General features: G+C 48.5%; 1 protein-coding gene and 1 pseudogene across 1 annotated transcript in view; one reads left to right on the top strand and one right to left on the bottom strand.

Annotated features, from left to right (window-relative positions):
- The first annotated feature begins 1,199 nt into the window (after positions 1–1,199).
- galnt2 (UDP-N-acetyl-alpha-D-galactosamine:polypeptide N-acetylgalactosaminyltransferase 2) overlaps positions 1,200–13,788 on the top strand; it is a 113,293-nt gene continuing 100,704 nt past the window's right edge. The window contains exon 1 of the mRNA XM_070884823.1: positions 1,200–1,475. Coding sequence (XP_070740924.1) covers positions 1,374–1,475 — 102 coding nt within the window. The 5' untranslated portion in view covers positions 1,200–1,373. The remainder of the gene's footprint in view (positions 1,476–13,788) is intronic.
- Positions 10,948–11,185, bottom strand: LOC139267562 (U2 spliceosomal RNA; annotated as a pseudogene).

Genomic DNA, 13,788 nt, shown 5'->3' with positions numbered 1-13,788 from the left:
TAGTATATGCAGTGCAGAATTACCGCCATTATTATATGCAGTGGAGAATTACCTACATTAGTATATGCAGTGCAGAATTTACCAACATTAGTATATGCAGTGCAGAATTACCGGCACTAGTACATGCAGTGCAGAATTTACCGACATTAGTATATATAATGCAGAATTTACCGACATTAGTATATGCAGTGCAGAATTACCGGAACTAGTATATGCAGTGCAGAATTTACCGACATTAGAATATGCAGTGCAGAATTTATCGGCACTAGTACATGCAGTGCAGAATTACCGGCACTAGTATATGCAGTGCAGAATTTACCGGCATTAGTATATGCAGTGCAGAATTACCTACATTAGTATATGCAGTGCAGAATTACCGGCACTAGTATATGGCGTGCAGAATTTACCGGCACTAGTACATTCAGTGCAAAATTACCGGCACTAGTATATGGAGTGCAGAATTTACCGGCACTAGTACATGCAGTGCAGAATTACCGGCACTAGTACATGCAGTGCAGAATTACCGGCACTAGTATATGGAGTGCAGAATTTACCGGCACTAGTACATGCAGTGCAGAATTACCGACATTAGTATATGCAGTGCAGAATTACCGGCACTAGTATATGTGTATGCAGTGCAGAATTACCTACATTAGTGTATGCAGTGCAGAATTACCGGCACTAGTATATGTGTATGCAGTGCAGAATTACCGGCACTAGTATATGCAGTGCAGAATTACCGGCATTAGTACATGCAGTGCAGAATTACCGGCACTAGTATATGCAGTGCAGAATTACCGACATTAGTACATGCAGTGCAGAATTACCGGCATTAGTACATGCAGTGCAGAATTACCGGCACTAGTATATGCAGTGCAGAATTACCGACATTAGTACATGCAGTGCAGAATTACCGGCACTAGTTTATGCAGTGCAGAATTACCGGCACTAGTATATGCAGTGCAGAATTACCGACATTAGTACATGCAGTGCAGAATTACCGGCACTAGTATATGTGTATGCAGTGCAGAATTACCGGCACTAGTATATGTGTATGCAGTGCAGAATTACCGGCACTAGTATATGCAGTGCAGAATTACCGGCATTAGTACATGCAGTGCGGATTGAGTGCCTTGATGTAGTGTTTGCGGGGCACCCTGTTTGCTGGGGGTGGTTGCCTGTGTCGCTGCGCTGGGTGTTGCGTAACCTTTGCCCCCTGACCTTCGGCAGGTCGGGCGGGCGGGCTGCGCGGCTCTGGGCTGCTGGCTGATGGATGCTGAGCGTCGGCTCGCCGCTAGCGCCGACTCGGCCTGCTCCCCCGCCTCAGCCTGGGCCTCGGCCTCCGTCGCGCCGCTGCCGCCCCGCTCCAAACTATGAGAAGGAAGTCCAGGATCCTGCTGTGCTTCGCCCTGCTCTGGGTGCTGGGGATCGCCTACTACATCTACCTGGGCAGCGGCCCCGGCCCCGGCCCCAAGGTAAGCGGTGCCGCGGCTTCAGGGGGGCCTGGGCCTGGGCTCCCGGCCGCTCGGACAGGGCGAGGGCCGGCTCCCGGCTCACACACCGGGCAGTAACCCGCCACATTCACACCGGGGACACGGGCCGGGACACCGGGAACGGGAGAGGGCCGGCTCCCGGCTCACACACCGGGCAGTAACCCGCCACATTCACACCGGGGACATGGGCCGGGACACCGGGAACGGGAGAGGGCCGGCTCCCGGCTCACACACCGGGCAGTAACCCGCCACATTCACACCGGGGACACGGGCCGGGATACCAGGACATGGGGAATACCGGGGACACGGGCCAGGACACCGGGAGATGGGGAATACCGGGAGATGGGGAATACCGGGGACACGGGCCAGGACACCGGGAGATGGGGAATACCGGGGACATGGGCCAGGACTCCGGGAGATGGGGAATACCGGGGGCACGGGCCAGGACACCGGGAGAAGGGGAATACCGAGGGCACGGGCCAGGACTCCGGGAGATGGGGAATACCGAGGGCACGGGCCAGGACACCGGGAGATGGGGAATACCGGGAGATGGGGAATACCGGGGACACGGGCCAGGACACCGGGAGATGGGGAATACCGGGGACATGGGCCAGGACTCCGGGAGATGGGGAATACTGGGGGCACGGGCCAGGACACCGGGAGATGGGGAATACCGAGGGCACGGGCCAGGACACCGGGAGATGGGGAATACCGGGGACATGAGCTGGGATACCGGGGACACGGGCCGAGATACCGGGGACACTGGCTGGGATTCTGGGACACGGGCCGGGATACCGGGGACAGGAGCCGGGATACTGGGACACGGGTTGGGATACCGGGACGCGGGCGACACGGGCAGGGACACCGGGATACGGGCTGTGATACTGGGGATGCTGGGGACACCGGGACACGGGCTGGGATACTGGGAACACCAGGACACTGGTTGGAACATCGGGATATGGGCTGGGATGCGGACATGGGCTTGGCACGCAGACACGCATTGGAACACTCATACACTAAACACACTGGAACATTTGAACATATGGTAGAACACTCAGACATGTACTGGTAAAACCAGATTTATGCTTACATTGAAACACTTGGGCATACACTCTTGCTGAAACTAACATTTTAACACTCCGGTAGTTAGTCAGATGTTTATTGGAACATTAATCTCTACACTCACATTCATTGGAACACTCTGACCATACTCTCGTGTTCATGGGAACACTGTCATTGGCTGGAATACTAGACATTCATTGAAATACTCGTACACTCAAACTTTCGCTGGAACACTCAGATATTCGATGAAACATCAGGCGTAGACTCAGACATTTGATGAAACACGCAGACATTCACTCAGACACTAGCTGGAACATGCAGACCTACACTCAGACACTGACTGGAACATGCAGACCTACACTCAGACACTGACTGAAACACTCAGACAATTGCTTGAATTATCACTGGAACATCTATACCAAGGCAGTGAATGGAGCATAATTCTCAGGGTTTTTCAGTTGTATGGGAAGTTGCAATGGACGGCACTTAATTGAAGAACTAGTCGTGTTGGTATTTTGTTTATTTGGATTTTAATTTTCAAAATAAATTGGCGTGGATCATTTTTGCTGTCGAAGTGTGAAATTTGTATGTTGGTATGAACATTTCCGTGACTGGCTTTACTATTTTGTAGATTTTTTTAGAAAAAAGATAAATTCGCTGTAAAATTAAATCAGTTTTGGAATTAAAGGATTATATAAAATAAGCCAGGGATTAATTTTAAGAAAGCCTCGTTGGTTGTACATGAGTACTGTTAGCATTTTCATTTCTAAGTGACTTGTTTTGCAACCCTGGCAAGCAGTAAATATGTAAGTCTGGGTGAATTGATGATTTCTAACTGGTTCATTTTTATTCAGCCTTGATATATTTATACCACTGAAATTGAAGTCAATCTTGGTCCGATTTAAAACATTTGTGATGAATTCAGACCTGAAATTGGAGCAGATCTGTGCCAGTATGAGGGACGAAGCAATATTGTGAGCCACGAGTGAATTATTACAAAGCTTCACTCGTGTTTCTGCACTACATTACAACTTGTTTCCCACATAACAACAGTGACTGCAATCCAAAAGTACTTCATTGGCTGTAAAGCACTTTGAGACGTCCGGTGGTCATGAAAGGCGCTATATAAATCCAAGTCTTTTCTGTCTCACTTAAGATTGTCTTGGGCGTCTCATCAACTGTGTATGTTTGACTTGATGGAATTCCCTCCCTTTAATCTCTCCACTTCTCTCTCCTTTTAAGTCCCACAACTGTTCCACTTGTGCAGGTTACATGAGGGAGAAAGGAATAGAAGGATATGGTGATAGGGTGAGATGAAGAGGGGTGGGAGGGGGCTGGTGTGGAGCATAAACATCGGCACGCAGCAGTTGGGTCGAATGGCCTGTTTCTGTGCTGTACATTCGATGTAAGTCGCTCCTTAAAACTTAGTGTCCGCTCTGGCTCAGGACTTGAGCACAAAAATCAAGGGTGATGCTCCAGTGCAGTGCTGAGGGAGTGCTGCACTGTCGGAGGTGCCATCTTTCGGATGAGACGTTAAACCGAGGCCCCGTCTGCGCTCTCAAGTGGACGTAAAAGATCCCATGGCACTATTTTGAAGAAGAGCAGGGGATTTCACCCTGGTGTCCTGGCCAATATTTATCCCTCAATCAGTATCACTAAAACCGATTATCTGGTCATTATCACATTGTTGATTGTGGGAGCTTGCTGTGCGCAATTGGCTGCCTCGTTTCCCACATTACAACAGTGACTATACTTCAAAAGTACTTCGTTGGCTGTAAAGTGCTTTGGAATGTCTGGTGGTCGTGAAAGGCGCTATAGAAATGCAAGTCTCAATTTTTTTGACCTCTTTGACCAAGCTTTTGGTCACCTGTCCTAATACCTCATGATGTGGCTCGGTGTCAAATTTTGTTTGATAATCGCTCTTGTGAAGCACCTTGGGACGTTTTACTCCGTTAAAGGAGCTATATCAATGCAAGTTGTTGACATCTAGAAACCAGGGGAATAAAGTGAAACAGTGCAGCGAGGTAGGATTATTCTGGTTGTAACTGGATCTTTGATTCCAGATAGATTGAGCGATAGAGATGTGTGGGTCTGTTGTACTTCAGGCATTAGACCTCGTGGTGCAAGAGTATATATTAAAATAAAGAGAAGCAAAGGCACTTCCATGTGACCTGTGGCCACAAAGTTCTAATCGCCTTCCAATCAGCAGGTTTCTCTCGCCAACAGTCATTAGCTTGCAATTCCACTTATAACTATTTAGTCTTGGCCGCTAGACTGGGAACCGGCACCACCCCAATGGCAATGAGACAAACAATCTCTAACATGTGGCCCATCCCTCTAGCACCCCCTCCCCTACCAAAGGAGATTGCCACTAGTAAAAATGGCCTAGCCAAACTACAAATGTGTGCGTAGAATTAAAATATAACATGGTTTTAATTCTCGATAAAACATGATGTGCCCGAGGGCCATGAGAAAGAGAACCAGGGTTGTGTATGATTGGCAAAGCCTCTTTTACAGACAGGATTGTATATGATTGGTAAGCCCCTGTTACAGACAGGATTCTATATGATTGGTAAAATCCCTTTTATAGACAGGGATTGGTAAACTCCCCTTTACAGACAGGATTGTATATGATTGGTAAGCCCCTGTTACAGACAGGATTCGATATGATTGGTAAAATCCCTTTTATAGACAGGGATTGGTAAACTCCCCTTTACAGACAGGATTGTATGTGATTGGTAAATCCCCTTTTACAGACAGGATTGTATATGATTGGTAAACTCCCCTTTACAGACAGGATTGTATATGATTGGTAAACTCCCCTTTACAGACAGGATTGTATATGATTGATATAAAGCCCCTGTTATAGACAGGATTCTATATGATTTGTAAAGCCCCTGTTACAGACAGGATTGTATATGATTGGTAAAGCCCCTGTTACAGACAGGATTGTATATGACTGGTAAATCCCCTTTTACAGACAGGATTCTATATGATTTGTAAAGCCCCTGTTACAGACAGGATTGTATATGATTGGTAAAGCCCCTGTTACAGACAGGATTGTATATGATTGGTAAAGCCCCTGTTACAGACAGGGTTGTATATGATTTGTAACGCCACTTGGATTACAGACTGTTTCAAAATTGCAGCTTTTGTTTCTTTATACTTTAAAAAATGTGTGACAGATTGGGAATGTATGCTAGATGTATTGTTTTTATGAAAATCAGAATATATTTCATATATTTTACTGGGGGTGGTTCTAAAATAAAATGCAAGTGCAGTACTGAGGAAGGAGCAGTCTTTCGGATGAGACGTTAAACCGAGGCCTCGTCTGCTCTCTCGGATGACGTAAAAGATGCCATAGCACTATTTCGCAGACGAGCAGGGGAGTTATCCCCGGTTTCCTGACCAATATTTACGCCTGAACCAACATGGCTAAAACAGATGATCTGGTCACGATCACATTGCTGTTGTGGGAGCTTGCTGTGCGCAAATTGGCAGCCATGTTTCCTACAGCGCTTTGGGACTTCCTGAGACTGTGAAAGGCGCTATAGAAATGCAAGTCTTTATGCTTGCATTGCGATGAGGAATTGGGTGAATTAGTTCTCATTTTATACTGTAACCATTTGAGCTAAAACTTACCTAAACGTGATATTCCTACCACTGTGGAGTAGGATGGCTTCAAAATCCGATCTGTGTCAGAAAATGAATGTGTCGCTGTCAACCTGCAGTCTCTTTCTGATTCCATTTTGGTCACGGATTAGTGGTTGTCTTAAATAATTCTTGGCCATTCCCCAAAAAGTGAAATTGTGCATTGCCAACATTGGCACATGCAGTGTTTTTATAATCACTTCCTCACCCGGCCCTTTTTAATCTTTGCCAGCAGGGATCTGAATATGGCACTGTGCAAACTGCTTGAAGGACAAACCAAGTGCTGGCTCCAACCTTTTTCTTTTGCTGATTTTGTAAACTGTATTGTTTCTCGGATTGTGGGCGTCGCTGACAAGGCCGGAGTTTATCGGTCATCCCCAGTTGCCGTGACAACGCTGCGGTCCGCGTGGTATTGTCGCAGTTTGGTGCAACTGGGTGGCTCGCAAGGCAAATTCAACGGGCAGTTCACAGTCGACCTTGGTGTGGGGGGGTGGGGGGGGGGTGACTGGTGTCACAGACCGACTGGGCAAGGGCGGCAGGTCTCATTCCCGAAAGGACATTACTGAACCAGTTTTGCTTTCATGGCAATCCGGCAGCTTCATGGTCACTTCACTGAATTTTTATTTCCAAATTGAAATTCTCAAACTGCCCATGGTGATCTTTGAATTTGCGTTCTCTAGATTGTCAGTCCAGTAACATAACTACTATGATCGTGGAGAGGTACAACCTCTCAAATCCAGCTCTCCGAAAATCGGAATTGTCCAAAAACCGGTCATTTTCAGTAAAACCCGGAATTATTGTCCAAAAACCGGCAGACTGGACTAGGTACAATATCTCGAATCCGGCAACCTTGGGATCGAGACCATGCCGGTTTTCAGATTTTTCCAGATTTCGGACAAGAAAATCAAAATGCTACCGAGACAGACAAAATACTAATGCTGGCATGGGTCAGGTCGGGTTGGCCCCCCGTGCTGCGCTGCACTGCACTGGAGTGTAATCCCCCCCGCCCCCCCCCCGCTGCACTGCACTGGAATTTCAGCCCCCCTGCTGCACTGCACTGGAGTGTCAGCCTTCCCTGCTGCACTGCACTGGAGTGTCAGCCCTCCTGCTGCACTGCACTGGAGTTGTCAGCCCCCCCCCCGCTGCACTGCACTGGAGTGTAATCCCCCCCGCCCCCCCGCTGCACTGCACTGGAGTGTAATCCCCCGCCCCGCCCCCGCTGCACTGCACTGGAATTTCAGCCCCCCTGCTGCACTGCACTGGAGTGTCAGCCCCCCCTGCTGCACTGCACTGGAGTGTCAGCCCCCCCTGCTGCACTGCACTGGAGTGTCAGCCCCCCCTGCTGCACTGCACTGGAGTGTCAGCCCCCCCTGCTGCACTGAGCTGGAGTGTCAGCCCTCCTGCTGCACTGCACTGGAGTGTCAGCCCTCCTGCTGCACTGCACTCGATTGTCAGCCCCCCCGCTGCACTGCACTGGAGTGTAATCCCCCCCGACCCCCCGCTGCACTGCACTGGAGTGTAATCCCCCCCTGCCCCCCCCCCCCCCCCCCCCGCTGCACTGCACTGCACTGGAGTGTCAGCCCCCCTGCTGCATTGAACTCGATTGTCAGCCCCCCCGTTGCACTGCACTGGAATTTCAGCCCCCTGCTGCACTGCACTCGATTGTCAGCCCCCCCCCCTGCTGCACTGCACTGGAGTGTAATCCCCCTCACCCCCCCCCGCTGCACTGCACTGGAGTGTCAGCCCCCCCCCCCCCGCTGCACTGCACTGGAGTGTAATCCCCCCGCTGCACTGCACTGGAGTGTCAGCCCCCCTCGCTGCACTGCACTGGAGTGTAATCCCCCCGCCCCCCGCTGCACTGCACTGGAGTGTCAGCCCCCCCCCCCCCGCTGCACTGCACTGGAGTGTAATCCCCCCCCGCTGCACTGCACTGGAGTGTAATCCCCCCGCCCCCCGCTGCACTGCACTGGAGTGTCAGCCCCCCCCCCCCCGCTGCACTGCACTGGAGTGTAATCCCCCCCCCCCCCCCGCTGCACTGCACTGGAGTGTCAGCCCTCCTGCTGCACTGCACTGGAGTGTCAGCCCCCTGCTGCACTGCACTGGAATTTCAGCCCCCCTGCTGCACTGCACTGGAGTGTCAGCCCCCTGCTGCACTGCAAGGCACTGGAGTGTCCGTCCAGGTTATGTGCTCAAGCCTCTGGAGTGGGACTCAAAGCTGACTCCCGAGTGCTACCCACTTAGGCACGGCCGCTGAAGTGACTTTCGTCCGCCTGTTTTATGCCTACCCATGTACTATATATCGTATTGTGGTCAGAATGTTAGAGAGACACTGCTCCAAGGCTCTGCTTCTGCTCGAATTTGAAAATCCCTAAAATACTTAATGGTGAAAAAAAGCCTATATTATAGGTATATAACGCCCGGCCATTTAAACATTTCAATCTCTTGGTTCATGTCCAAGTTGCTGAAGCGTTTGCACAACTGCGGTGCTTTGATGGTGCCCTTGCCAGCAATTGTCAGTGTCTACTTTTGTTCTTAATGGTATTCTAACTATTGTTAGAAGAATTCCCTGAGCAGATCTTTGCGGGAGCTCTTATTTAACCCGTGACATTTTTTTAATAAATAGTTTATTATCTGGTGATGCGCAGTGACGACGTGCATGTATACGCAATGTCAGTGCTCCAATTGGGAATCTTCTTTTGCAACTTAAAGAAGTAATAATTTTGTTAAACCTAGGTTTTTCTTTCCTTCCCAAGCAAACACTCCAGGATTAAGTTGTTGATTGCAGGACCGTACAATATTTTTTTCTTTTAAATGCCTCGGGAAGTTTCCGTGTTTCTAAGTAAGAGACAGGTGCTCCCAGGAAAACACTCGTTTTTAGCCTAGTCCCCTCCCAAGTTCTTCACGGACTGCCTCTCTTTGTTATGTGGGTTCTGCCCAGCAAGTTGCTACATACCAGCACCTATCTTATCTAATTCGAACCCTTCTGTTTACTGAAAAAAATAAGTTAGAAAGAGCAAGCTTGCTTTTCTAAGGCGCCTTTCACGACCACCGGACGTCCCAAAGGGCTTTACAGCCAATGAAGTACTTTTGGAGTGTAGTCACTGTTGTAATGTAGGAAACGTGGCAGCCAATTTGCGCACAGCAAGCTCCCAGGCAGTCCCTCGGAATCGAGGAAGACTTGCTTCCGCTCTAAAAATGAGTCCTTAGGTGGCTGAGCAGTCCAATACGAGAACCACAGTCCCTGTCACAGGTGGGGCAGACATTCGTTGAGGGAAAGGGTGGGTGGGACAGGTTTGCCGCACACTCCTTCCACTGCCTGCGCTTGATTTCTGCATGCTCTCGGTGATGAGACTCGAGGTGCTCAGCGCCCTCCCGGATGCTCTTCCTCTACTTAGGGCGGTCTATGGCCAAGGACTCCCAGGTGTCGGTGGGGATGTTGAACTTTATCAGGGAGGCTTTGAGGGTGTCCCCGTAACATTTCCTCTGCCCACCTTTGGCTCGTTTGCCATGAGGGAGTTCCGAGTAGAGCGCTTGCTTTGGGAGCCTCGTGTCTGGCATGCAAACAATGTGGCCTGCCCACCGGAGCTGATCAAGTGTGGTCAGTGCTTCAATGCTGGGGATGTTGGCCTGGTCGAGGACGCTAACGTTGGTGCGTCTGCCCTCCCAGGGGATTTGTAGGATCTTGCGGAGACATCGTTGGTGGTATTTCTCCAGCGACTTGAGGTGTCTGCTGTACATGGTCCATGTCTCTGAGCCATATAGGAGGGCGGGTATTACTATAGCCCTGTAGACCATGACCTTGGTGGTGGATTTGAGGGCCTGGTCTTCAAACACTCTTTTCCTCAGGCGGCCGAAGGCTGCACTGGTGCACTGGAGGCGGTGTTGGATCTCGTCGTCAATGTCTGCTCTTGTTGATAAGAGGCTCCCGAGGCATGGGAAATGGTCAACGTTGTCCAGGGCCGCGCTATGGATCTTGATGACTGGGGGGCAGTGCTGTGTGGCGGGGTCAGGCTGGTGGAGGACAGCAATGTAATAATGACCGGATAATCTGTTTTAGCGATGTTGGTTACAAGATAAACATTGGTCAGGGCAGCGGGGAGAACTCCCTTGCTCATCTTTGAATAGTGCCATGGGATCTTTTACATCCCTCAGTACTGCACTGGAGTGTTAGCATAGATTATGTACTTCAGTCTCTGAAGTGGTATTTGAACTCAAACTACAGACACAGATGAAAGTGCTACCCGCTGAGCCACATTGACACATTTGTGGCATGTCAAAATGGCATCACACTTCAACGAATTGCACCTTGAGGCCAGAAAATCTAGAGTAGTTTGAATGATCTGTTAAACTAATCTTGCTGATTGGCTGAAGCATCCCATTCACTAAATGCAAACACATCAAAAATCTGTTGCATTCTCTAAATGCATAGGAACAACCAGGAATTTACCATTGTTTAAAAAAAAACCCCAGCTAATCAAAGCACACATTTTGCTCCAACTTCTTTTGTCAAGCATATTGGTTGTCACTTACTATTTATATATTGCTAAAGGTGTCGGAACTGCCCACAGTTGTCCACCTGGTACTGATCCCCAGTTTCACAATCTAATGTCAACATTTATAATTTATTTTTTATTTTTTCGTTGCCAATCTTTCCAATTCTTTGTCAAATCACAAACGCCAGAGGTCACCTTGCACACATCAAGGATCACTCTGCGCCAATGCTCTTAGCCAAAAGGCCTAGAGCCACTGCACCGTTCCTGGAAGTACTGCAATACCAGGTTTGTGCCATGGAGGTGGATGGGTCAGGCCCCCCACACACCTCCGTGGAGGTGGATGGGTCAATCCACCCCACCCACCTCCTATTTCCAAAAAGCATAGGAGAACCACCTTCCTGATCCAGGGAGAACCACTTTGGGGTCATGGTTACTCCCATGTCAGGTCAGTTACGCATGATCTTAGCCAAAAGGCCGAGAAGCTAATGTCAACATTTATAATAGGAACTCCCTATGTAAGCACTTGTAATGGAAAAGGCCTTTATGCAAGTGTTGACACTTCAATACAAGGCGGATCCCTTATCCATCTGACCGGCTGGTGCTCGGGCCTTAATTTTAAAAATAAATCTTCTCTCATTTTCATCGTGTTCATCCTGCCCTACTCCCTCTTGTCTTCCTCAGAGTTACTTTACTGCTTTAATAGGGGCATCAGATTAGAATTCTTCCCAATTAGTTTATCATTAGTGCTGCAAACTGCATTTTAGATTTTGAGCGTACAAGTACTACAGATGCATATAATGAATTTCTGTGCATTTTCTTTCACAACTTGCGACTCAAAGGTAAAACTTTCTCCTCCATCCCCCAGCTCCTCAAACATTTGCACGAGAACATTTAAATGACCTATCAGTTGAAGGCAGTTTACTAAGAAGGTTATGTTTTATTGATGTAGTGATGGTGGCCATGGATATCAAAATACACTGGATTACAATGCATCAGAATCCAGGAACTGTATTGATACGCAGTGTACGAACTCAGAACTACATATTAACGCAAAGCTTACATCCTGTGTCACTGTTTTCTGTTACATAAGATGTCAGCCGTGCTCAGTTGGTACCACTCGGGCCTCTGTGTGACATGCATGTGCGCTTACTTGAGTACGAAGCACCAAATAAACATAGTAGAGAGCTGCACTGTGCACTTCATATTGGGGCCAGGGCCCCAGGGCAGCACGGGCCAGCCCACACTGCGATACGTATGTGCACTAAGTCCGTGCAGCAGAGCTGGTCTCCAGTCGTCCTGGTTAACCCTTGCCGCTGGACCAAGACCTAGCTCTGTCAAGCCCGTGTGGTGGCTGGTGTGCAACGGCCACCCCACGTTAAAAAAAATCCACGCACAGGTATCTTCCACCCTTCAGGATATAGTTCGGGACCTGGAATATTAGGTCCTTCATTGAAACACCTATGAACTCATCCTTTTTGGCATGGAAGCAAGTCATCCTTGCTTCGAGGAACTGCCTATGATGATAATAAGAACATAAGAAATAGGAGCAGGAGTAGGCCATACGCCCCCTAGAGCCTGCTCCACCATTTAATAAGATCGTGACTGATCCGATCATGGACTCAGCTCCACTTGCCCACCCGCTCCCCATAACCCCTTATCGTTTAAGAAACTGTCCATTTCTGTCTTAAACATATTCAATGTCCCAGCTTCCACAGCTCTCTGAGGCAGCGAATTCCACAGATTTACAACCCTCTGAGAGAAGAAATTTCTCCTCATCTCAGTTTTAAATGATGATGATGATGCACTTCTGTTAAGTCCTAGTTCGGGTGGTCAGCTGCATTCGACAATAATCGAGTCAGATACCTTCAATCTTTACGTCTTTATTGAAGCAGCTTCGGACCTGTTACCAAACTGCCAGCACAGAGTCTACAGATTCCGGGGCAGGCAGACAAAAGGTCTGCCTATCCTCATAGACGCATCCTTTTTATTCTTACAAACTAGAGGAGGTATGGCCCGCTTCATCAATCACAGTGTGTTACTAGGGCTTCATGAATTGACAGCCTGTTTATCTTTAGAACACTTTATGCTTTTACGAGCGGAATTGCAACAAACAGAATTGCTCAGGGACACCAAAATCTCCTACGTGTTAGGATAACTTGGCTTAATCACGCGAAGCAAATGTGCACCTTATCAAGTCATGGCCATAAACCCTTGTTTATCAGTGATGGTCACACAAGCTACTTTGTCCACTACTTTCTCACGGGAAACCAAGTCTGTCTGTTCTTATTTTCTTCTTGATTCCTAGAACCATTTTATTAACCCTTTCATGATTCTTCCACATACATTCACACTTCAGATGATGTACAGGGCTGAGATTATAGATTGCATCACCCTTGCTTTAGATGGAGGGGAATTATAGAGTGGCACTGGATCAACTGGAAGAGGAGGCTGGGAGCATGTGGCTCCTGTTGTTTCAGGAGGCAGTATTTTGAACTTAACTTGCCACTGGTCAGTCCAGGGCAAACCCTGGAGACGCTCTTGTCCGATCTTGGCTACCTCCTTTAAGTCTACCACTGGTTTAGTGTCATCTGCAAATGTAACTACTTTGTCTTGAGACTCTGATTCCAGGCAATTCATGTATATCGATAACAGGAGGGACTCAGCATGGACTCATAGGGCACAGCACTCAAATACTTTCCTCCCACTGCCACTCATCTAGCTCCCTTTATGAATATGCTGACTTTGGCTTCAGCATCACTGAGCACGCCTGCCTAAGCAGACCTCAAATACCCTATGAACTGGGGAGCTCCTTTACTGTCTGATAGCCATCTAACCGTAGAGACGATGTTTTCACTTGTGGGAGAGTCAAAAACTAAAGGTCATAAATATAAGATAACCACTAATAAATCCAATAGGGAATTGAGAAGAAACCTCTTTGCCCAGAGAGTGGTGAGAATATTGAACTCGCTACCACAGGGAGTAGTTGACACGAAAAGCATAGAAGCATTTAAGGGGAAGCTAGATAAACACACGAGGAAAAAAGGAACAGTAAGATATGTTGATGGGGTAGGAGGAGGCGTGTGTGGAGC

This window comes from Pristiophorus japonicus, chromosome 7 (assembly GCF_044704955.1).
Source record: "Pristiophorus japonicus isolate sPriJap1 chromosome 7, sPriJap1.hap1, whole genome shotgun sequence".
Classification (NCBI taxonomy): Eukaryota; Metazoa; Chordata; class Chondrichthyes; family Pristiophoridae; genus Pristiophorus; species Pristiophorus japonicus.
This window is presented reverse-complemented; position numbering and strand designations above follow the sequence as displayed.